Genomic DNA, 24,720 nt, shown 5'->3' with positions numbered 1-24,720 from the left:
TGCCTGTTATTTCTCACATGTTGCATACTAGTGCATCAATATTCCAGACATAGCAGTTATCCAAGCTGGTCTCTACAGTGCCATAGTCAGAATTTTGATCGTGATTAAAAATTTCCAGCTCCACTTGTTTATTCCTCTCGCAACATACAGAAGTTCACAGCACCAACTCACTTTTCCTCTTTCTTTTTTTTTTTTTTTCCACATCTTTATGACAAGTAAACCTCCTTGCTCTTAGTTTTTTCATCAATATGGCTGCTCTGTTTCCTCTCTGAAGTGATAACAGAAAACACCTCTTTACGAAGTTAAAAAGTTATGTCCCATCCATCATTTACCTTAAGTTCCCCGACCAGTAGACGTTGATAAGAATTTAAGGAACGGTGAGAAAGATCTTCTCTCCTCCTTAAACAAGAAGCAAGAGGACAACTTGTGGACAACTTGTTCATATCCAGAATTTTCTCATGGCAGCTCCCTCCGGTAAGCTGGACTCATCTTCTTCAAAACCCAAGAACAGGACGGCAGCACTGAATTGGATTGAGAATACTTAATGTGTTTGCATAATTATTATCCTTTCTGTTGGGCTTTTTGGAGTAAGTGTCTCTACTTGTACAAACAATTGATCTACCGAAAGTTCACCTTACTTTCATGTACTACTGTTTGATGTGTACATGTTGTTCTGTTACATTTTCACATTGGTTAACTAGATCTTGGGATGGAAACTAAGAAGAAGGACCTGTTCAAAAAGAAGCACGCCTGCCTTAATTTCATATAGGCTCTTGGAAACGCCCTACATAGTGGGGATGTAGAAAAATAGCTCAATAAAGGCCAAGCCTGCAACAGGTAAGTTTCTGAAAAGATCCTTCACAGCAAAGCTAATGCAAAGGAGCCAAAAGCTCATGCCATCCTTTCTGCAGACTAAAGAAGCATCAAGGGAATTTATTCAAGAGACAGCCAGCATCATTTTTTTTTTTTTTTTTTTTTTTTTTAGCAAAGCGCACCCCTGTAGGTGCTCACAGTTATCACCGACTACAGCTTCGCCCTCAGTGCTAGGACTCAGTGATCAACCCAGCAAACGGGAGTTTTACACGGCATCCTTCGGAAGCGCCGCTTCTGAAACATCCTCGCCGGGCTCGCCTGGGCGCACGCCCCTGCGCGGCCCGCACCGCGGGGCCCGGCGGCTCGCCGGGTGCTCCCGGGACAGCCGCGACGGGCCGCCCCCAGCCGCAGCGCCCGGCCCCGGCCCTCGCCCCGGCCCTCGCCCCGGCCCGCCACGGCTCGGAGCGCCGCCGCTACCCCCTCGGAGCACGGGGCCGGGGCCGGGCCGGGCCGCGGGGCGGCGCTCGCCGCCAGCACCTCGACGGGGCCGGGCCGGGCCGTGGTGTGGCGGGGCGGGGCGGGGGCCGCTCCCAGGCTGGCGGGCTGCGCGCAGCCTGCGAACTGCGGACCCGGCACCCACAGAGAGCGACCGCTGGCCGGGCTGCAGCATGCGGCTCGCCCTGCTCCTGGGGCTGCTCCTGTCCCGAGCCGGTAACAGCGCGGGGTGGTGGGCGCGGCGCGGGCTGGGCAGGGCAGGGCAGGGCAGGGCTGGGCTGGGCTGGGCGGCCCCGGCCCCGGCCCGCTGCCGGCAGAAGCTGTGCCCGGGGCTGGCGCCCCTCGCTGCCCCCGGCCGGCCGGTCCGTTTGCGCTCTCCTGGCGCCGGGCGAGCCCGGGGCGCGTCCCGGGCTCGGGGCTCCCGGCCCCGGCAGCTGTGAAGAAGCCGTGCTTCAAACCGGGAAAGACGTGCTGCTCCTTTGACCCGAAACGTGAATCGCAAGCCCTGATGTGACCAAGGAGGGATGCTCTGGGGTGGGGGAGCGGATTTCATTGAGGCGAAGCTCGCGGAGGCGAAGGAGGACGACTTGCTCCTCCGACTCGCAGCAGGGAGCGACGGATGTCAGGAGCTGATCCCTCAACGCAGCAGAAAGGGCACAAAGACAGTGTCCGTTCTAGCTCTTGGAGGAGACGCTGAACCTGTCTGAGCTAACTTTGCTGAGAGCTTGTTTTGATAGCAACCTTCCAGGCAGTACCCCTCTGAAATGCTTCAGGCTGATGGTTTTCTGAGATGAGGCTCAGTTTGCAAAGACCAATCTAGGGTGCTCCTGCGGAGATGCAGCTGTTTGTCTTACTCTGCCCTATACTACTGACAAGTCACAATGGCTGAGGATGGAAATGGTTCCTCTTTCCAGTTCATCTCTTTCTTGGGCAGTCGTCATGGTTGAAGTGGCTAGAAATAGAGAAACTACAGAACTTATCTGAAGCACTCCTAGACCCTACCTATGGGATGTCAGTGCTTTACGTTCAGAAAAAGGTGCAACTGGTGAATATCATGACTGCTATAAAGAAGAGCTATTGTGCTGAGATCTCAGTAGCATTTACAGCCACATGATTACAGTAGATTTCCCACAGTTTTCCGTTGTCCAAATACTAATGCCTTTTTTATATCTGTTCTTAATAAAGCAAAGGCTTCCTTTCTGCAATTGTCCTCTCTTTCAAGAGCTAGGAGCACTAGGGATATTTAAATAATAATACTATTAATTGTAACTCTATAAATACATATAACAGAACACGGAGTCATAAGGGAGAATAATTGGCTGTTGTATTAGCTCTTAATTTCTCTAAGATATAAATAATCATGTTTTGTGAAGTTAATATTATTTATTTATTTATTTTGTAACTGCAGAAGGGACTCCTGTACAGTCCCTTTAATGCTTTCTGCAAGTTAAACTACAGAGCTTTCTAATTCTTCCACCTGACTGCCTGTAATTATAAGTTTTTGTTGTTGGCGTTGTTTGTGTGTGTTTATGTTTGTGTTTATGTTTGTGTTTATGTTTGTTTGTTTCTTTGTTTTTACGAAGAAAAATGTCATGTATTAGGGCTTAACACCATGCATAGCTATTATATGATGTCTGTTAAGGAGGATTGTTTTAAATTTTTCTGCTTTGAGGTTTCCAGCAGCTTCACCCAAAGCGTCTGGTATAGGCCTGTGGCAAAAACACAGTCCATCCATTTATAATCAGTTTTGCTCTACCCTGTCAATAACTATATCACTTTAAAGTTTTGAAAATGTCACTTAAACCTCAGGTGCTTGTTGAGCAGAATTCTTAAGGCTAGGAAAGTATGTCCTGTCCTTTAATGAGCTTACTACAACAGCTACTACAGACCACTGTTGGAGATGGTACTTTGTTCTGGCCTTGTGAGGTAAATCAGTTTGCACCTCTTAGAATTCCAAAGCTACTGAAGATAATAGAATCATAGATTCATTTAAGCTGGAAATTTTGCTATTGGAAATTTGCCCTGCTTTTGCAACCTTACGGGATGTAATCAAACTCAGAATGTTCTTTAAGGTTGTGCTGAGGTGGAATGCCTAACCAAAACCTATTGTGCCAGATGCAAAGCATTTCTGGTGAGAGATTGTTTTTCAGAAAATTTACAGTCATATAGTTTTTATATAATAGCCAGATGAACAACAAAGTACAGGAAGTGCTAGAAAAGCCAAGAAATATATATGATTGGGACAGAGACACCTAGATAGCATTACTGGGCTGCAGGAAAACTAGGAAGTTTGAGAAGCGGACTAGTATGGAATTAAATGGCCTACTGCTTACAGCAAATAAACTCATGAAGCCAGCAAAAGTGAAGGAAGTGAGAAAACAAATTAGATAGCGAAGACAGTATACCACATAATATAAGCTGAACCTATATATATATTTAGCTTATAGTCAAGACAGACAGAAATAGTAATACAGCACCTTCTGATCAGGAGAATGACAGGTGAGATCACATACCCAAAGAACATCAAAGATAGGCGTTAGGCTAGGCATAAGTTATTTCCCCAAAACAGCCAAGCAATATTGTCCTGAAGGGAAGAACCATACTACTAGCCTACATAACAATTCTGTTAGCAAATAGTCTTGTTCCAAGTCTTCACAAGTCTAGGTTGGATGGGGTTTGGGAAACCTGTTCTAGTGAAAGGTGTCCCTGGCCATTCAGGGAGGTTGGAACTAGGTGGTTTTAAGGTCCTTTCCAACCCAAAACATTCTGTGATTCTATGGTTGTACCTGTACTGTAAACATAGATTCATATACTATAGAAGTGAAGAAAGATTACAGACTGAATTCACCTCCCTGTGAAAATGTCAGCTCTCCCTCTGTATTATCCTTAGGACAGAACAGTCTATATATTTAAAACAAACAAACAAACAAAAAAAAAAAAAACACCAAGTTTTAAAGATTGTATTGTTAAATTAAGATTATTTAGTACTTCCATAAGGTGGTGGGATGTATATAAATTCATATTTTATATATATATATATACATAAAAATTAATACATGTGTTATACAAATACACACAAATAGTTATACTCAGACTTCACAAATGACCAAAAGATGAAAGCTGACAGGTTTCACCTGCATTCCAGCATTTTTGGCAGAAATTTCAGGGATTCGGTTCTATGTACTGTAAATTGATTGCATGTCAGCACTTTTATATGAAACTACTTGCATCTAGTGATAAGGGTTTCTTCTGTTATACAAAGGATACGTATATTTATTCTTACGTTTGCAAGCTCAGTACAGCAGTTGCTTTTACACCCTGGAAATGGCTTTCTCAGTGCATCTCTTAATGACCAGTATATATATAGCAATGGCACTAGCACTTGACTTAATATCACACAGTGTCGTGTTAGTACTTGTTTATTTCACTGAGCTTTTCATTACCCAGATAGGAGAGTTTCTTCAAAGCAGGCCTCAGGAAAGCCAAGGTTTCCATAGGGATTTACTGCTTCAGGAAAATACAGAGCCATCCCTGATCCTGGCCAAATTGAAAGAGTGAATGGTGATGCAGGGGGGGGGGGAGGAAGGCTTTATTAAACAAAATATTTTTTGAGATTTTTCATTAATCTTTTGTTCTCCCTTTAATACACTAATACTCATCCTTTTGTTTCTAAATGGAGAAAGCTTTTGCTCCTTGCTATGTATATGAAGGACCCCAACCAATTCTGCTTTGAGTCCTTACTAGGAATGTCAACAGAACAATGATAATGAGGTTGTGTGGCATTCTCTTGACTGAAATCCTAACAATCTTTTCCCTGCTTGACCAGGAGACCTCCTGTCTCTGCCAAGGAGTGATTGCATAGCAGCGGAACAGCTGTGCCTCTCAGACTCCACCTGCAATGCCACCTACAGGATTCTGGAAGACTGTGCCCTTGCAAAGACTCGCTTCCTTCCACTGGATCATGACAGCAGGGTCAGATGCCTAAATGCAGAGCTAGACCTCGGAAACAGCTCTTTACTGCACTGCAAGTGTCACCGACGCATGAAGAGACAGGAGCATTGCCTACGCGTTTTCTGGACTGTTCACGCCAGCATGACAGATGGTGAGATGAAATAATATGAATTTAGAAGGTACTAGTAAAGCTCAACCCTGCCCCACCACCTGAAAAAAAAAAAACGTGAAGGGCCACTTCCCAACACTGCAGATATCACTTTGGAGCCACATCTCCTAGTAAAGAGGAGTCATTACTTCTCTGTTTGATAAGCATAGAAAACTGATCTGGTCTGAGACTGGCCCTTCAAATACACCAGGAACCTTAAGAAACAAAGATAGCTAGTTTGAGATATTTACTTATATTTAGTGCTGTGAAAATCACCTCAAAATGGTCACATCTGTCCGTCACTGAAAATGGATGTGAGATTATCACACACACTGTAATGGCATCTATGAGCACGCTACTTCTCTCCAGTTTTAATGGGATGCTTGTACTTGGCCTCCCACCAGGGACTGCCAATGCTGCATATCTCCTCGCTAGCACTGAGGCTGAAAAAAAGCAAATTTCAACATAGACTAAATTCCAGCCAGAGGAAATCTAATGACAAAATGTAATGCTGTTACTATACAGTAACAGCTTTGCATCTCCAGCAGAACCATTCTTGGCATTTGGCTTTGAGCATGATAGAACATCTCTGAACCCCAGCCTGAAGAATCACAAATAAGAGGAAAAAAACAAAACAAAACAAAAAACTGGTCACAACACATTTCTCCCACTGCATAAAATAAAATACCTTGTGTCTTGCCTAGGCTATTTCAGTTTGGAGACCTCTCCTTATGAGAATCCAGCAAATGAAGAACACTGGAAGACAGACTATAATGAACTGGCAGCTCTGCTATCAGGTAGGGATTGTAATGGCTATATGATATGCTACTGCGTGTTTTTAACGTTTCAGGGCTGAAAATTATTAAGAAGAATGATTTGAGGTAATTGCCCTCAGAGGAATGTCTGCTCTGGGTACATACCTATATTTGCACCCCTACCAAATATAAATATAGCTACAGATCCAGGCCTATGAAACAGGCAGTAACCCACAATGATGCATTCTTTGGAACATCAACCAATAAAATAGGTGACTTTGTAACTAACATCACTGCAGTGTCATACCACAGGCACATAGCAGGGCTAAGATGCTTTTTTCATTTTGATGTTAGCAATTAGACCATCAAGTAAGGGCTACTCCTATTTCCATGTAAAATCTTTTCTGAAGACTTGCTTCCTTGTTTACGGTGTGGGGTTTTTTTTGGCTTTATAGGGTCACAGTTAGCAGGAGATGCAACAAATCCATGCCTGAAAGCAACTCATGTCTGTAATCTGAGCAAGAAGTGCGTTCGGCTGCGCACAGACTATGCCTCAATCTGCACCAAGGGAGCAGGAAGTGAGGACATGTGTGACCGTCGCAAATGCCACAGAGGGCTAAGAAATTTCTTTGAGAAAGTGCCTGAGGATTTTACTAGAAGGATCCTGTTCTGTCCATGTCAGGATGAACTTTGTGGAGAACGACGCCGGAAAACTATTGTTCCTGATTGTTCCTTTCAGTATAACACTAAACCCAATTGCCTCTGGCTTCTGGACTCCTGCTTGGAAGACCACATCTGCAAGTAGGTCTGGCAGCAGCAGACACTAGCCACAAGACGAGAACAACATAGACGCTGATAGTCTTATTTTCCTTCCTACAGATCCCGACTGGCTGACTTCCAACAAAACTGCCAACCTGCAGATATGTCCCCAGATGGTTGCTCTCAGCACAATCATGCTGCATGCCTGCAGGCTTACATGGGGATGATTGGTAAGTGATACCCAGGGGAACACACAGGGTGAATGCCTTTAGGCAACAAACTTGCAGTCACACTGCTATGCCGTGAGGGACTGTCTTGCTTTGATGCAGGTAATAGTGCTCAGTATGCTCATAAACATGCCTTAGCCTAATTGATGATAGTGTTCTCACTTGCTTCTGAGGTAAATGCAGCCCAAAGAGAGCTCCTTCATGGCATTTATCACTCTGTTTTGTCCTATTCACTGCTGTCAGAGCAGCAGCATTTTCCTGGGATCCTTGCACTCCTGTTTGCATCATCAGCTGATGCAAAATGCTCGAAATGCCTGACCACTGGGACTCTCTTGGCTGTATGAACTAAGACATCCCTACTGTAGGAGCTACATCATGATCACAGGAGAATCCAATTGTAGGATTGTTATTATACATGCCCTCATTTCTTAATGTTTACATTCCTGGTGGTTTAACACTGTGTACATGCTGTCTCTGAGCCAGTCAGAACAACAGGTACACAAAGCACCATCAGCTGTTGGAATGAAAGTTGTCTTTGCTTACAGACATTTGCTGTCAGCCTGCTAATGCTTTTTCAGAATGGTTCAAAGGAGAAGCTGCAAAGTGCAACAGTATCTCAGAAGCTGTAATTCTAGACTACAACTTCTGTTTTTCCAGATGGTTTTGCTATTGTCATCCCAAATAAACTGTGCTCTGAATGGCACGCTACAGTGCCAGCACTTATTTGGCCATGCAGTATCGCCTGCTATGTGAGAACTGAGAGAGCCTTTTGCTGTTATATGCCAGTATTGCAGTTGAATCTTTGTAAGTGCTTCTCATCCTTCAGTCTAATGTTTTCACCATGTTCAGTTATCAGTATACCTCACCATCAGATTGTCTGAGTCAGGATTAGCAATCTCCCCACTTTCTCACAGTATAGCAGACTACACATGAATTCATCAGACCTGGGTCACCTTGCAGGGGCTTCTGATCTCTTTGAGTAACAAGCACATCACAATGGAAGGCTTCTGCCTCCAGGGTAGCATTGCCTTTAACATAAGAGGACTGATCATGCTTCTTTCATTTAGTGAAGTAAATCTTGATTCCCATTTCTGGGGATTTGGGACAGGCACGCCTATGACACCCAACTACATCAGTAACTCCAGTGTGGAGGTCTCCTTGTGGTGTACCTGTGAAAGCAGCGGCAATCAGAAGGAGAAGTGTGACCAGATACTCAGCATGTTTGAGAGCAACAAATGCCTTGGTAAGCATCACATCATGGAACTGGGGAAACAGCTCAGCACACGGAAGTTAAAATCCTGTTCCTTTCAAAATCCTACATTGCATTGCTCCTGCATATAGTTCTGTCTTCTGAAGTGTTTCCATGATCTCCTAGCCAACCTGTGGGACCAGCCTGGATCTGCTCACACAGGTGATTTTGTATCTTTTACCAACACAGACACCAGTGAAGCTATCTACAAACAGCATTCAAATGAGGGATTACAAAGAAATCGGGGGGTGTCAGACATGTTGTATCCATAGGTTGCTGAGTAGCCCCATCACTGCAGAAGGATTATGGGGTTTTGGTTTCCCCTCCCCTTATTAGCAACATTTAATAAGATTTAAATACTTTGTTTGTAAAAGCTTCCAGAAGATATCAAACAAATAAATCAGCATAATTAGATAAATGATTATTTAAATCTACCTACTGCTATACTGAAAAGACCTGTGCCCAACACTGTAGATGCACCTACAACCTAAACATCCCACCTGAGACACTACATACCTGCCCCTTACAAACAGACAGCTGGCAAAGTCCCATAGAAATCCAAAGGTCTTCAGATAGAGTGAAAATTGGCTTTGTAGTCTGTTCTAAAAGTCACAAGTAAACCCACAAAGTAACATGCAATTTATTAAACACAAAATATGTATTTTCTAAATCAAATCCATACAGACTGTGAGTGCCTTTCTTAAAATAGCTACCCTAGACTTCTGTTCACTAAACTCCAAGGTATGCACAAGAAAAGTATAATAAGACTCTTGCTTTACTTCTGTTTACAGAAAATACTATTTGGTCTCAAATGCACCAGAAGCAGACAGGTCTGGAAAGACAGGAAGACTTATTTTATTCATCTTCCCTAAGCTTCCAAGGAGACAGTGCCAGCACATCTCTTGCTTCAGAAATGTCCCAGGTACGTATTGCTTTGTTGCCTCCAGCAAGTGGTGAACCAAGCAGCATAGATACAGTTGTCCAATAAGCCTGGATCTGGAAACATATGATTTTGGACATCAAAGTGAGGGATGCCATATGCATGCAGAACCCTAAGCTGCTTTAGCTGAACCTATTCCTTCCACAGACAAGCAGAAATAGGAGGCCTTGCTGCTTGGCTGCAGAAGTTTCCCATAGTCTCACAGCTGTGCCCAGAATTGGAGGCTCTACAGAGGTATTTGAGCACAAATAGGTCTAACTGGGATTCATTCCTCTTTTTCATTTCCTAGGTGGCTGAAGTGAAGACGCATCGAGAGACCTCTGAACACAGCAGTTTGCCTATGGTCTCCTCTGTATATTCTGGAGCTGCTGTTTCTTGGTCATCTCTGTCTCTGTTCCTGGCCCTGTTGCTGAGTGCACTTTAACTTGGGATAAATTGCATCTTTCCTTCCCATATTATTAATCTTATTCCATGTCCAGGCACCTCCCACTACTGATTTACCCTGGAGAAACAAAAGGCTTCTGGAAAAGAGGAAAGGAATACCCTTAATCCATAAATGCAGTCACTAGAAACCTCTCCCTAGCTTGGACCCCACTTTCCCCCAGTCAGTTTGCACTAAGAACTGCAGATCTGGAGCACACCATTGCTTCTGCCATGTTAGTATTTTGAGTAAAAGTCCAGCTGATATTCATGCACTGTATTTTAAAACAGAAGCCTGAATTCTGTCAGAACTTGTGCAGGGTTAGGTTTCTGAATAGAGAGAGGCACCTTTAGTCAGAAACTGCATGAAGCTGCTTCAGCATGGAGCTGTAACAGAGGAGGCTCAGGCTGGATTTTAGGAAAAGGTTCTTCACTGAGAGGATGTTCAGGCACTGGAACAGGCTCCCCAGGGCAGTAGTCACCACACTGAGCCTGCCAGTATTCAAGAAACATTTGGACAATGCACTCAGCCATATAGTTTGATTTTTGGGTGGTCCTGTGCAGAGCCAGGAGTTGGACTTGATTATCCTTGTGGGTCCCTTCCAACTCAAGATATTCTAAGATTCTGTACCTGACACTGTATCCTATCACCCCACCTCCTCAAGCTATTCCTCAGGCACAGAGTACAGCATACCATTTTTTAAGATTTAGTGGCCTCACTCCAGGGAGAGTTGCAAACAAAGCTAAGTAAGTGTAAACATAAAGTCCCTGTCAAATACCAGTTTTGTATTACTTTCAGTTCCTTTTATTTTTATTTTTTTTCCAAATCCATTCTTTTAAATATATGAAAAACACTATCCCAGCTCAAGGATGCTATACCCCAGATTATGTTCTTGCTTCTTTCAGTTTTGCCCCTTGTAACTATACATAACATCCATTAGCATGGCTAGCAACAGACTTGTATTTTGTGGGTTAGTAGAAATTTCTCTACTCAACCCTAGTAAATTTATCTAGCCAAGGATGACCTTGCCAGGCCTCAGGCCAAACCTTTTTAGGAATGCTCACAGAAAGCGCATAGCTCATTGAAGCTGTATTCACTACATTGAAGTGGTATTCTCGTGGCACATTCAGTTGCAGAAGCCTCTGAAAGATGGAACTAGTTTGTAGCTTTCCACATATTGAAGTTACCATTTTCCCCTTTCACTCCCTGCCAGCCTCCTCCTTTGCCAAGCTCTATTTCATAATCTGTTTATTCTGAGTGTAAACATGTGCACTGTATAACTGCTGTTATTTTATGCTGCATTGGCCTGTTAAAATGTGGTGTTAAGTAAATATTGATTTCTGAGCATAGGTTAATAGTCCACAATCAATTGTGTGCAAGAGTTGCCTCATCAGCCATCTTATGCTTTCAGGATAGCTAGAAACTGAGTTCAGTACAGCTTCTCTACACACTCATATAATGCCTCTTGTTCATCCTATGAGGCACAACAGATCTGAACAATATTATGCACAGCTAGTACTGTGTGAGCAATATTAGAGTCCTGAATAGATGCAGAACAGGTTAGCATTTCCTTTTACCTTGTGCTTTATGTGCTCCCAGAAAGGTACCAGCTAGGTAATGTGCTGTGGTTCCCAGTCACTGTCAGACACCTTCTTACTGGAGAATCTTCCATTGCTAAATGTATCAGAGTAGCTGTCCTTCTGCAGCGCTAATATTTCTATTTAGAATTCCAGCCTTCTCTTACCTTCTTAGGCAGATAGGGCAGGAAAATGATTGCAGGGAGCAGGACTTTGTCTGTTGCACAGAGAAGCAACACCTTATTTCCATGCAGTAGGAACAAATATCATGTTATCTTATTTAAGAGGAATATGAATGCTGTTATTTACCATTGCCTACTGAAATGTGACTATGTGAATCAAAATACAGTATTGTTTCCACATGTTTGTTACCCCTCTTTAATGAAAACAGAGCCCACATTACCACAGAACTCTGAGATCCACATTTGACCATCCTCCATAAGCTGAGGCTGGAAATGTGTGTCAAGGCTCCTTATTGTAGCATTGTAGGTTCTGTTATCTCCAGCAATTGCTGGAGAGTGACAGGGAAGAGGAAAACACTGTGCTTTACAATATTCCACAAATCAGTGAGAACGTTTATCAGACGAATAGCTTTCCCTGAGCCATCTCTACCACATATACAGCCTACAGCATCCATCTTCCACTCATCTATGCTGTGAGCTTTCCTCTTTCTCCACTTCAGTGCTCTGAGACAGGTGGATATGGGGAAAGGCATTAGCATTTTGTTGTTCATATTCATGGCACTGTGGACTTTTAGCCCCTAATAAGAAGGTTACTGATTGCAACTGCAGCCTCCTGTTGTGCCCTGGATTACATAGGAAAATGCTTTACAGTCAGACAAAATCCTGCTCTAGACAGAAATTAAATAGAACACATCAGTTGGGATTTTTGTCCAAATGTCTTTTTCCAAATGTCCTTTTTCCATGTACATATGCACTTTTATATATACAGCTGCCTCCTAAAACTCATTCATCAATAACTGGAAACAAAATTTTCCTATAAATACACCTGCACTCACAGGTACGCACACTGATATGTGTACAAATCCATTTTTACTTAAACTTTCTTAATACCTAATCTCCAAATATCACAGTTGTTGAATGACACAGCATACATGCATGCAGAAGTATAACTGCTACTAAGAAACATCGTGCCAGTATCAGTCCAGTTCTGCTAGCATCACAACACACATTCAGAACAGTTCCTACTATCTGTACTACACGGTAATTTACAAAAAACAACAACAACAAACCCTCAGCATCTATTCACTAGTAACTGCAATACAACATCTACCTAGCACCTTTGCTCTAAATACAAAAATAATCTAATAGAAATTCTCTGTCTTGTCAGTCTTAATATTGAACTCTCCGCAAGCATATAAAAGGAAGGAACCTTCTAATTGTTGTAATGTAAATTATTTTTAAGAGTATAAAATAATACCAAAACTCAGTAATAAAATTTATCTTGCAACTCTAGAAGTCTCCTGCCTTTCTGTGCCTTTAAGAGAAGCTACACTCCTTTGTGTCTACTGCTGGACACACTATGGGAAAGAAATTTAAAGAACAGAGACAGGATCTCTTACCAAGCAATCTCAACATTAACTTTTTCACTGTCAGGGACTTCAGATATGGCTACAGAAATGTACATCTGATGTAGCTTTAGATTTCTTAACATGGTTTAATGTATTTACAAAGGGCATTCACATAGTTCTTTTTGAGTAGTGAGCTCAGTCACTGTGTTGGATGAGTTATTTCTTGTCTGACAAGTGAGAGAACTGATAGGCATTTCTTGCCAAAGGTCACAAGCAAGGTTATGCCTGAGATAAACCTTGGATTTGGAATCCCTGAAGCATCATGCCCTAGCCTGGTTAAAATCAAGTAGGAACTTCCTCCGGCAAATGCACAAGCTTAAGGAACAATCAAAGGAACATGTTTTTCTTTTTAAAGAGGGACACCATTTGTATCACAGATATGGAAAAATTAAGCTTTACTTCAAACACTAATTCTTGGTTACTACCCTGGAATGCCTTTTAAAACCTGCTGATGGTACAAGGTAACTTGGAAGTTTACAAGACAACATTACAGGTTCAGCACCCATAAAGAACAAAGGTATCATTTTCAATATATCAGAAACGTCACAAGTTGCTCTATTTGCTAAAATGGAAGGCAGCTTTACACAAGAACATGAGGAAAAACCCTCCAAGTAATCTTCGAGGTGTCCACACACCAGACAAAGCTTTTGGGGACAACAGTGAAGAAGCAGGAAGCCAACCAACACTGTTATGGAATCTGAACCAGCTGCTGCTCTACAGCTGCTTCCCCCATTGAAATATGGTAAATATGATCCACGGCTAATCACTTCTACCTAAGGGATTTTGTGGCTGAACCTTTTTTTCAGATGAGGGAGGGTCAGTTGAGGCTGAACTTGGTTTTGCCTCTAATGGAAGCTTTTCTTATAGGTGATTAGCTCTCCTCCAGGAAGTGATTTGGTGTTTGGGTTTCTTGCAAACCCTAGGGTTAGCAGAGGTCAAAGAATACAGCAATTTCTCCAAGTGCCTTCATGAAAATAGCCCCACATACTTTCCATTTACAGCTGATCACCTCCATTATCTGCAGGCTAGGAGGAGATGATCAGCAATTGTTAAGTGCTTGAATCAGACTAATAGCTCACTGCTAATTCCCCCAGTAATGTGAATCTAAATTCCTGGTAAACAAACTGACTGCTTTTCACGCACAGGGATGCATGCCAAAAGCCTAATATTAGAGCTCTGGAGCTAAAGCTTTTAGAGCAACTCAAAGATGTTTGATAACATTATATTATGTACTAAATAATTAGAAAATGAAGGCCCACTTGGAATCAATGAGTTACTGTCTAATTAAGATTAAAAAGGGGCTCTACCCTTTTTTAAACAAGTTTATACTAAAATGGTGTACCTGATAAATGGCGCTGATAGCTAGGTCTTTACCTTTGGGCAGAACACGGCAGCCATTAAGCTAGTAGAAAATAACTGTGATTTTTGGCTCATCTCTTACTCTTATTGGTCCCACCTGTTTTCCTGTAAGGCACAAGCTTCAGCAGTTCTTTCTCTCTCCCCATTAGATGACAAATTTTATTAAGCACCATTCAAATAGCTTATCTTGACACAGAGAATCGTCGTTACCTTTGTTTTACTGTTGTTATATATGGAGTGGTAATTCGTGTCGAGGAAATGGTTGATATTAATAAAGAAGGGGGAGATTTGGGAGTGTGGCCATGGGGGTCGGAAAGCTCCGTGGTTGAGATAACATTAGACTCTTAACGATGAGGCCATCAGGAATGTAAAAGAGTTTAGAGGGAACAAAGAAGGGTGATTCAGGAGACTCCATGCAGTCTTGGGTTTCTTGTTCTCCAGCCGTTAAGGCATGGAAGTTTCTGGGTGTTTGCCGTTGCTGTTATTTGCAAAGTTGTTTGACCAATGAAAAGTTGTTTTTGAAAAGGACTGCTGTGGGGAAAAGGGTATAAGAGGGGAGCCTGCTCTCAAGATTAAAAAAAAATAAAAAAATAGCAATATGATGCGATGAAGTTATGTCATCAATAAAGAAGTAGAAAGAAGAAATGAAAAGGAACAGGCTAGCAGAACGGAGACCAGGATGGGAACAGGCACATTGCCTCATGAAGATAGGTTCGGCCAGACTCAGCAAAATGCTCAGAGAAGCTCGTACTGAAAGTCGCTGGAAATAGGTGCACTGGAGCTGGGAAGAAGCTCAAGCTGAGAGAAGCGGACCCGTGCACACAACTGCCCCTCACTGGTAAGCAGCTGTGCATTATGGGGAATCATACGTCCTTAGGAACAAAGACTGTCCTGGTAACCTTACGGCTTATTCTCCTTATTAACAATCGGACAGATTATGAGCCTGAAATATGGGACCAAACTGAGGTCAAGGTGTGGGACTCTGCAACTAAAAACAACAAGGTTGCAGTGGGATTGCTTGGCACCTGGCGAGCAATCTCTGAGGTCTTAAAGAGCCATGTGGGGCCACAGTCAGAAACGTGTGGCTTGCCTGATAGTGAGGGATCTGCAGGCTCCTTTACTGATCCGACTGCTACGCCATGTGCCCCTCTGCTGCTACATCCCTCGAAAGCTTTTGCTGTTATGCCCCCTGCTGACCTGGATGTGCCTTTTGACCCAGGCCCTATTGGCTTTGAAAAGGAGATGGATATGCTTTTCTTCTATCCGGGAAGAACGGGATACATAAGGCCTGAAGACCGTGTTGCTTGACAACTTCAAGCAAGACATATTGTTGAAAAGGAATGGAAAATGGAGACTTGTTTGTAATCAAGAAAAGGAATGGAAAATGGAGACTGTTAAGTCATGGAACTTAAAGGATTGTTTGTTACCTTTCCTGATTGTACGTATGTATAGGCATACTTGGGTTTAATATGTAAAAGCAACGTTCTATATATTTAGAATGTTTGATGTTCGTGTGTGCGTGTTGGTGGAGCATAGACTCCCTGCACACCCAGTGCTGTTTACTTGCCTCTTTTACCTTTTATAGCTTTTATACCTTTTATAAATATAAATATTACTAAATTCAGATTGAGTTGAGACTTCATTTATAACACTGTGTGGCCAGAATCTCTGACCTCACACCACTAGATGTTTGAAGAGCTAAGAGATGCAGACTGGAGCCCCTAGAAGCAATCTGCAATAGGAATTGCTACCGAGCTTGAGAACACGGGAGAAGATTAGTTATCTCTTTGTTTAGTTAGAAGATTGAGAAATGTTCTATTGATTATCTGGTTAAATTATAATTAATTAGAAAATTAGTCTTCAACTAAATTATATTTCAGCAACCTCTAAACAAAATAAAGAGCAAAATTTTAGAAAAGCAGTAAACAGAGTAGATGAAACTGTTTATTTTTTAAAAAAATTCTACTTTCATTATACAACATGTACACACAGACACTTCTGTATTTATCATCCCTTGAAGAACGTGCAAGTCTTAACACTTCAATATCAGTGACACTGACAGTGGGATTGAGTGCACCCTCAGCAAGTTTGCAAAGAACACCAAGGTGAGTAGTGCAGTAGATACCAAAAAAGGAAGAGATGCCATTCAAAGGAACCTGGACAAGCTTGAGGAGTGGGCCCATGTGAACTGCATGAGGTTCAACAAGTCCAAGTGCAAGGTGCTGCACCTGGGTCAGGGCAATCCCTGACAGGAATACAGACGGGAGAAGAACTCATTAAGAGCAGCCCTGCAGAGAGACTTGGGGGTTCTGGTGAACAGAAAGCTTGGCATGAGCCACCAGGGTGCGCTTGCAGCCCACAAGGCCAACTGTGTTGGAGTGGCCAGCAGGTTGAAGGAGGTGATTGCTCCCCTCTACTCTGCCCTCGTGAGGTCCCACTTGAAGCACTACTGTGTCCAGGTCTGGGGCCCCCAGCACAAGAAGGATGTGGACTTGTTAGAGACGGTCCAGAAGAGGGCCATGAAGTTGATCAGAGGGCTTCTGAGAGCCATTCTATGATTATAAGAACTTGGGATATTCTATGATTCCAAATGTCAAAGCCCTAGATTGCACATATCTGAGTAATGCTGACATGTTTCTTCTTCTAATATTGTCATCTTATAAATCTACTTGTTTTTTATCCTTAGTTAAGTAAAACTTTTCAGAGGAAACACTTGGCTTCAACTCCTGGTACCCAATCCACTGAGCAGGAAATTTGTAATATAACAGCTATGTGCTACCTGTAAAACAAAGGTAAAATTCAATACAGTAAAAATAATTTCCTGGTTTGCTGATAAGACAGTATTGCAATTTTTCTTAGGAAATATGCACAATAGAAAGTGTTTTAAGTTTTTGCCATGAAAAGCATGTGCTGCTACGTATGTATATATCGCCATGTGACATTTCATACCAGTTACGAGAGTTATCAATTGATTATTTTTTTACACTCGCTGATTTCAATATTGATATGTGTTCTTTGCAGAGATTATAAATTCGGGGTAAAATCTGTCAGTCTAGTGTAACTGACAGGCTCTTGATTAATAAAGCCTAGGACTGAAATTTCAAAAAGGGGTGGATCTGCTGTTGGCAGAATGGAGATAGAGTTTCACAGGGTGAAGCATCTGTATGTAAGGATGCTTTTCAGTCACCCTTGCTTAAGATAACTGTGAAAATAGTACTATTAATACATAGTGGAATTGCAGTAAGATTTTAATAGAAGTAAATGTAGTTTCTCCAGACTGTGGGCTGCCAGTCCCATTTGGGAAGGCTTCTACCTTTATCTGACATCTTGTTTAGCACTGATAACACTAGAGTCCAATTAAAGTATTTCAAGAAGACATCCCCATAGAAGACTACATTGATTGTTCGCTAATGTGTATTGAATTTTAGCTAAATACAGCCCCGGGGTGCTGTGCTGGAAAGCAGAGGAGCTTGCTGTCCGAGCTCTTAATTCCTTTTATATCGATTTGGCTACTAATGATATAGCCTTCTACTCTAATTAACTGACATCTGCATTAGGCTGAACAAGAGCCCCCTGCTTGAGGCTGTCCACTTGTTTGTGTTATGAAATGTGTCCTTTTGTGTTCAATTTTGTCCAGATTAGCTCATTCTGTGCAAAACAGTTTATCTAAAGGATGACTTTACTTTTAAATATCTTGTGAAGCAAGTTTGTCTTTCTGCTGTCTGCATTCCTACCTATGTGCCCAGGGCTAAAGTTGCTGGTGAGTCTAGCCAGAGTTGTTTCACTGACGGATGCTTTTCTAATCCTTCACAACAGATTATTCGCCCCTTACAACGATTTGAGGCTGCCAAGAAAAGTGTAAATTCAAATAATGATGCAGGCAGGGTATGAAGACCTGAAGATGAGTATGAGTATTTTGTATGCCTCAGAACATGAAACAAACATCTGATTTAAATGAGATTTAGCTAAAATTGTACAAATTTGTTGGAAAATATTTGAAGCTACACATGATTTTGATTTAGGAAAGTGCTACAGCAGTGTACTGAAATAATTATACAAGCACAATATAGCAATATATTCTTAGATCAGAGTACAGATGTGATTCCCTTTATGGGTCTCTACATACTCACCTTCACAGTGCTGGACATCCCCAGTGGCCATGAAGGCCAGGTTGGCTGAAGACAGCTCAAGCCTGTTGCTCCCTTCAATTTTTTTTTTTTTCAGCTGTTTTTTTCTTACACTTTATGTTGGGCTGAGTTATGTATTTGCTCCCTCTATGCTGGTCTGCCTAGCTCAGGGAAACATTCATACTCTTTAATGACCTCAGGGGGAAACATTTGCACCACCGGTTGATCCATTTAACTGTTGATAGCTGTTTAGCTAAACCAAAGGCCACCTTCCATCCTCATTGTGTTGGGTCAGCTTCTTCCAGTGGCTGTGGTCAGGCAATCCCTTCACTATTCCCTGAACTTCATGGGCACATCAGCCTTGCTTGCCTATCTCTGCTGAGCCTTCTTCCATTGTAGGGCTTTAATCAGTGAATCACATTCCAACCCAGGATTTTAATCAGTCCTGGCTTCATACTCAGTGATATATACTGCAGGAAGATTCAGAAGTTGGTTTCTCTTGCTCTGTCTGTAATGTCATGTGTTTTTTTTTTTTTTCTGTGAATACTATGAGAGCCACTTGTTTTTCTATGTTGTTTGTGGGGCTAGACAATCTCCTGAGAAATAGACCTATATATGATTGCATTTCCAGTGTTTGTTTGATTGCTATTCAGCCAAACTTGACACATAATAACTGTTTGAAGGTTTCTGTTTTGATGCACTTTTGAAGCTAGCAACTATGAAAAGGACAAAAAGTAGCACTCAGAGAAGAAATGGACAGAACTCAGCTGGTGAGACTATAGGCTTCTTCAGTCAGCGTTTGTGTATGTCACTTAATGGTCAGTATGTACATAATCCTGGACTGGCTTACAGTATCTTCTGTTTTTTGCTTGATGGGGATATTGTTAGGAATGCAGGCTTTTTATGGCTTATATACATTCAAAGACAATAAGTCTGTGAAAACAGGCTTCATTAGTTCCTTTGCTTAGGGAGCAAATAGTTTTCCATGCCATTCTAGTCCTGTAATGGTAAATTTTATTTTATACTTTATTCTGTGTGTTATAAAATAATTCTAGTTATGGTTTATTTCCACTAAAATGATGTTCTCACTCTGGTTTTGCTAAGAAAATTTACAGCTTTGAGTTGTATTTGAAGTTTTTATTAACAGCACTAGAATTACTTTATCTCTTCCTTCTTTTTTTTTCTTTTTTTTTTTTTTTTTTTCTTTTTTCATCCTATTGAATCCTACTTATGTTCTGGGGGACATAGAGAGTAATTAATTCTATTTAAAGCAATGCAACCAGTCCTGGTTTAATTCTTGATCCATCACTTTTGATTTGTCAAAGTCTTGTGCTTGTAATTAGTGCTGTCACTTTCTGTTAAAAGAAACAGTCTGTGTACATGCCATAGTAGCAATGACGATATATTCCGCTAAGTAGTGGCACTGCTTTTCCTTAATCTGGTTTCTTTCCAGCCACTGGCTGTGAGCAGCAGAGGAAGGAAACAACAGAGGAAAGGTGGAAACAACAGAATCCAGAAAATAGAGGAATAGCAAATATCATTTTTTTCATGTGGCTAAAGGTTAACATAAGTGAATCTCAAAAGGTGGCAGGTGTGTTAAACAGCAATTTTAGAAGAAATGTAATTGTCAAGGAAATGAGCAGTAGCCATAATCAGACAAGGTGCCTGAGATCCATGGTCATCAAAAGGATCTAATGAAGCTGAAGGAGTAGGCAACATAATTACAAACGGAATTTGGTGTTGGCAGATGTTAGAGAATACATACAAGAAGGAATGATTGAAACACTCATGATTATGGTGCTTTCTGTTGCTTATGACCACTTAAAAAGATCCAGGTGTCACTAGGGCCATGATGATAAAGACTTCTCTTCAGTGAACAATAGTAGGGGTTAGAAGGTGGTCCAGCTCTGGGGCCTCTTGAATGTTAGTCCTTGTTAAGTCTTCTTTGCTTCTGTCATATTAACTGTCATATTTTAGGGTGAAGACAAAATGCAAATTGGACATTGGTATTAAATTGCAAAAGGCACAGGCCAGAGGAAAACGTTTGAGTCTGGGTTTCCATCTTTGTGTTCCACACTGATACTGGACAGACCAGTGTACTGGATCCTGAAGCCAGCTTGCAGAAGCACCCAGTACAAGGGCACTGAGCTCTTGAGAGGAAAACACAGTCTTGTGGAGAGTTCATGCAGTCTCTAGCAAGATGGAAAGCCCAGCCTCTGCTAGGGATGACAACACCTGGGTAGAAATAACACTGACAGCCTAAAATGAGTCATCACAGAGCCATTGATTCAAATCCACACTTCAGTTGGCCTTTTCTCACAGAATGTTTACTGTGTAATTCATGGAGGGATCTTTTCATTCCTCTCTCCTCCCTCAAGCATCTGGGTTTATTCCAAAGCTGAGAACAGAAGAATACAAGAAAGGTGTTTTATTGGCAATGGGATTTTCTGTTCCTTAAAGAACCTTTGCCTCTTTCACTAGAAAAGTGACCTCACATGTAAGAAAGTCTTGACACATTAAAGGCTCTTTAGTTGATGATAGTTTTACTTAAGTGGAGTTCTTGAGGAATACTGAAGATCAGTTATACCCTGTTGCAGAAGGTTTTGTAACTTTTGACAGAATGTGTTTCTTAGTTAGCTAAGAGCTGTGATGTCAGAATGTGATATGACTGAGCTTTGTTTGAGAACTTCTGTTTGTATTTCCTTACAACATATGAGAATATCTAAGATTTACTCATCTCAAAAGCAGAACTGAATTATTATATTACCAAGTGTGCAGACCATTTTTACTCTTGTCTGTGTCACTGCAGATTGAAGACATAATCCCAATTGAATTGTACAAGACATTAAAACATGTCATTAGGCTAAGTCTTGGAAATGCTAAGTTTTTAAGGCTAAGGCTAAGTCTTTAACATAGGCAATAGACTCGGAATTGAAAAGTTCATGCTTAAAATCTGAATTAAACAGGCTCAGGTAGATACATGAGTAATACTGTGCTGTCAAGAATGATTGTAGGATTTCTGCTGAGATCTGCTAACTAAGCTGAGATCAACCAATCAAAAAAAAAAAAACAACTATATATATATATAAAATCTAGTAAAGTGTTCAACTCATCATCTTTTCTCTTTCCTTACCATTTGATTGTGCATGACTTACCAGATGGAAGATATAACTCGGTGATGCTTGAGAACAGAAGCCAATCTTGAGCTTCTAGTGACAGCATTTCAGTCCTATAGAAGGAATGTATCTCCTATGTAGTATGAATATAGCTGAGATTTTACTAACATCTTAGTAAGTCCCTTCATGGCAAGTCATAATCTCTCTCTGCCTCAGGACCTTTCTGTGTTTAAAATACATATAAAGCTTGCATCTGCACTATGATTTGCAGTTCCTTTTGAAAATATGCATATAAAGAATGAAGGATTCAGTGAGCTAAAAATGTGCTTCTGATGTGATGCTACTGCTGTTCCAGTGCTGTTGGATGTAGAATAGGACTAAATTGTGTAGTAGATTTAAGGACCTGGACAATTTGTTCATTAAGGATTTTGTACAAGGCTGGATTGAAAATTGAGAGACAAGATGACAAATCTCTTTAACTGTTTCTACTAGAATTCACATGTTCTCTGATTTGGAATGGTGGAAGTGAAATCCAAAAAGGTTGAGGCTGGAAGAATTAGTTGTTAATCTCACATTTCTACAAAAAGACTGAGTGATTCCTTTTTTATAGTCCTGAAAACATAATGGACCCCTGGGGATTACTGACACAACAAGCTTCTGCTAGCACTTAGCAAAATTGACCTCAGTTAATCAAAAAACAAACCTTACCAAACAACAACAACAACAAAAACCTGCTGATTTTGCCCTCTAGCCTGGGGGGCTACAAGGCATGTAACTGTGTAGATGGTTAAAGAAATTTAATCTCCTTGAAGTGGGTGTCAGTGACCTGTAATGTCAGCACGTAATCGGCAAACTCAAATGGAAAGTAATTTACATGCTAAGGTGGTGGAATAAGTGAAAGGAAAGAGAGTAGAGCTAGCAAAAGAATGGCATTTTGCTCACCTTTTATTAAAACATTTATTGAGCATAGTGTTTATGAATCTGCAAGCACATAAAAGACTATGGCACTAATAGGAATAAAGAGAACAGAATTAAGCATGATCTGGAATACTAACATACTCTATTACAGGGAATCAGTTGCCATTATTCCGACTCACGTTCCAGGGACTTTTGAGTCATTTTCCCGTAGTCCTGTTTCGTGGCCTAAAATAGAGCCCTGAGGAACCCCACTAGGGACTGGTTGCCAGCCTAATGTAACCCCATTTACTATAACCCTTTGAGCCTGACCTTTTCAAAATAAAGGAAAGGCTGTAGCAATGCAATCTGTGTAGATTTCAGAAATGTTATAGAACACTTTCATAGTGTATCTTGGAGAAACCCAAAGTTATTTTTCCCCAGTAACAACTCATGTAGGCCATGAGTACATTCTGTAACAGAAAAGCTGCACACTGCATCTTCCATTACCTTCCAGTTTAATTAAATGTTCCTTGAATAAATCTTGTGTTTACATTCTTGTGACATGCTCCCAGTGATGACTTCTCCATTTATAAACTGACTGGATTCAGTCCAATCATTGCTGCTTATTGTACCTGTCACTCAAAGAAAACTCCAGACTCTTACAGTCATTCCTCTTTGGGTCCCTCTTTGCTAGTTACTAACTTGATATGCCTGTGAAACTCAATTATTTAGATGAGCTATGTAACAACAGACCTCTTTTAGTTCACTTGCCTGGAGTAGCCGAGAGGTTGAAGGAGGACAGGACAATATTCCTTAAACTGGAACTACTATAAAAATTGTAAGTTATTAGTTAATTAAATTTAAAACATGAGTATCCTCCAACTGACTACACATTTCTATGCCACTGCAACACCACGGTGATTTAAACTAACGTGTTTTATTTAGAACAGATGAGAAGAGAATATATGCTCAATTGTCGTCTTTCAGCAGATGAAAGGGTATCTTTCAGAGAAGATGCAGTAATTGTTTAAATCACCATTAGCTTAATCATTAATCTGACCAAACACCACTATGCAACCTGGGAAGAGAAGGCATCAAGTGCCACAGAAGTCCTTTCAGATCACGTCTGCACTTAATAAGACAGAATGAGGATAAGCAGTAAATCACATACCACTGGCATTAAACTTGTATTCTCTGATGTTCTCCTCTCCTGAACCACGACGGTTGCCAGAATTTTTTGTAATGTTGCATTTTAATATACATTCCATGATGACTGGGAGTCATCCTTACTCTTTATGATGATAAGAAAAACAAAGTTTATCTACTTACATTAAAATAATCCCTACAAATTGGAAATTTCCTTATATTGCAGCTCCATTATACTAAGGTAGTGGTGTTTGTAGGGTTTTTCATAGAATCATGGAATGGCCTGGGTTGAAAAGGACCGTAAAGATCATCTAGTTTCAACCCTCCTGCTCTGGGCAGGGTTGCCAACCACTACAGCAGGCTGCCCAGAGCCACATTCAGCCTGGCCTTGAATGCCTCCAGGGATATATTGGGATTTTGTATTTCTTGCTCTTAAAAGGGAAGAAAAAAACTTTTCTGGGCTTCTAGAAGAGAGTCACCAAACTCTCAGAATCAATTTGCAAGCATATATTACTTGAAATTATTAAACTAAGTACTTCAAATGCCTAGGCTAACACTCAGCATATCAATGTTGGAGTTAAAGCACCAGTTCTGAAGGTTCTTAATGCCCCAATTTCTGGTGACCTGTAGAAGATTAACTGGAAATAAACTATGTCACAGAAGTCACTATTTGGCCTCATGGACTTTCTAATCCATCATAATATGGCTAGCACCAGACAATTTAGAAATACTAAATTCTGTTTCAGAACAGCATCACCCTCAATTAAAGAAAAAAAGGCAATTATGTGCATAACATAATATAGTAATATTTAACTTCATTTTCCTCAGGATGTCTAGTATGATACACTGTTATATCAAGGAAATAAATTTTGCATCTTTATCAGATCCAGTGACAGCAGAAACCGCTCCTGCAGCAATTCATCAACATAGCACAAGTGTACATGTGCACTACTTTATCTGTCATCTGAAACAGTACAGCTCAGTTAAAAAGCTAGGAATTTCAATATAATTAACTCAAGTGAAAAAAGCCCTGTAATTTAGTGTTGCTGTTTACTTGGATATTCACAATGTCCCCAGACATTCGTAATTCAAGTAAGGCTTACATATCACTAAGTTCCAAAAGAACTGAGGAAATCTGAGGAGTAGTTG

The 24,720-nt window shown here is 41.1% G+C and overlaps 1 protein-coding gene across 1 annotated transcript; it reads left to right on the top strand.

Moving 5' to 3' along the window:
• Positions 1-1,421: 1,421 nt before the first annotated feature.
• On the top strand, positions 1,422-12,700 carry GFRA3 (GDNF family receptor alpha 3). The gene is made up of 8 exons (XM_082771265.1): positions 1,422-1,524; positions 5,135-5,410; positions 6,112-6,204; positions 6,618-6,963; positions 7,042-7,151; positions 8,257-8,391; positions 9,189-9,319; positions 9,627-12,700. Exons 1-8 carry the CDS (start codon positions 1,482-1,484, stop codon positions 9,759-9,761), a joined length of 1,269 nt encoding a protein of 422 aa, XP_082627391.1. The 5' UTR covers positions 1,422-1,481; the 3' UTR covers positions 9,762-12,700.
• The last annotated feature ends 12,020 nt before the right edge of the window (positions 12,701-24,720 follow it).

Source organism: Aythya marila (assembly GCF_965140915.1).
Source record: "Aythya marila genome assembly, chromosome: 14".
In the NCBI taxonomy this organism is placed as follows: domain Eukaryota; kingdom Metazoa; phylum Chordata; class Aves; order Anseriformes; family Anatidae; genus Aythya; species Aythya marila.
This window is presented reverse-complemented; position numbering and strand designations above follow the sequence as displayed.

Bases quoted from the DNA above. Each gene is read 5' to 3' on its own strand.
- GFRA3 (XM_082771265.1), top strand. From the start codon at position 1,482: ATGCGGCTCGCCCTGCTCCTGGGGCTGCTCCTGTCCCGAGCCG. The intron at 1,525-5,134 runs GTAACAGCGCGG...CTGCTTGACCAG, and splicing joins GCTGCTCCTGTCCCGAGCCG to GAGACCTCCTGTCTCTGCCA. The intron at 8,392-9,188 runs GTAAGCATCACA...TTCTGTTTACAG, and splicing joins TGAGAGCAACAAATGCCTTG to AAAATACTATTTGGTCTCAA.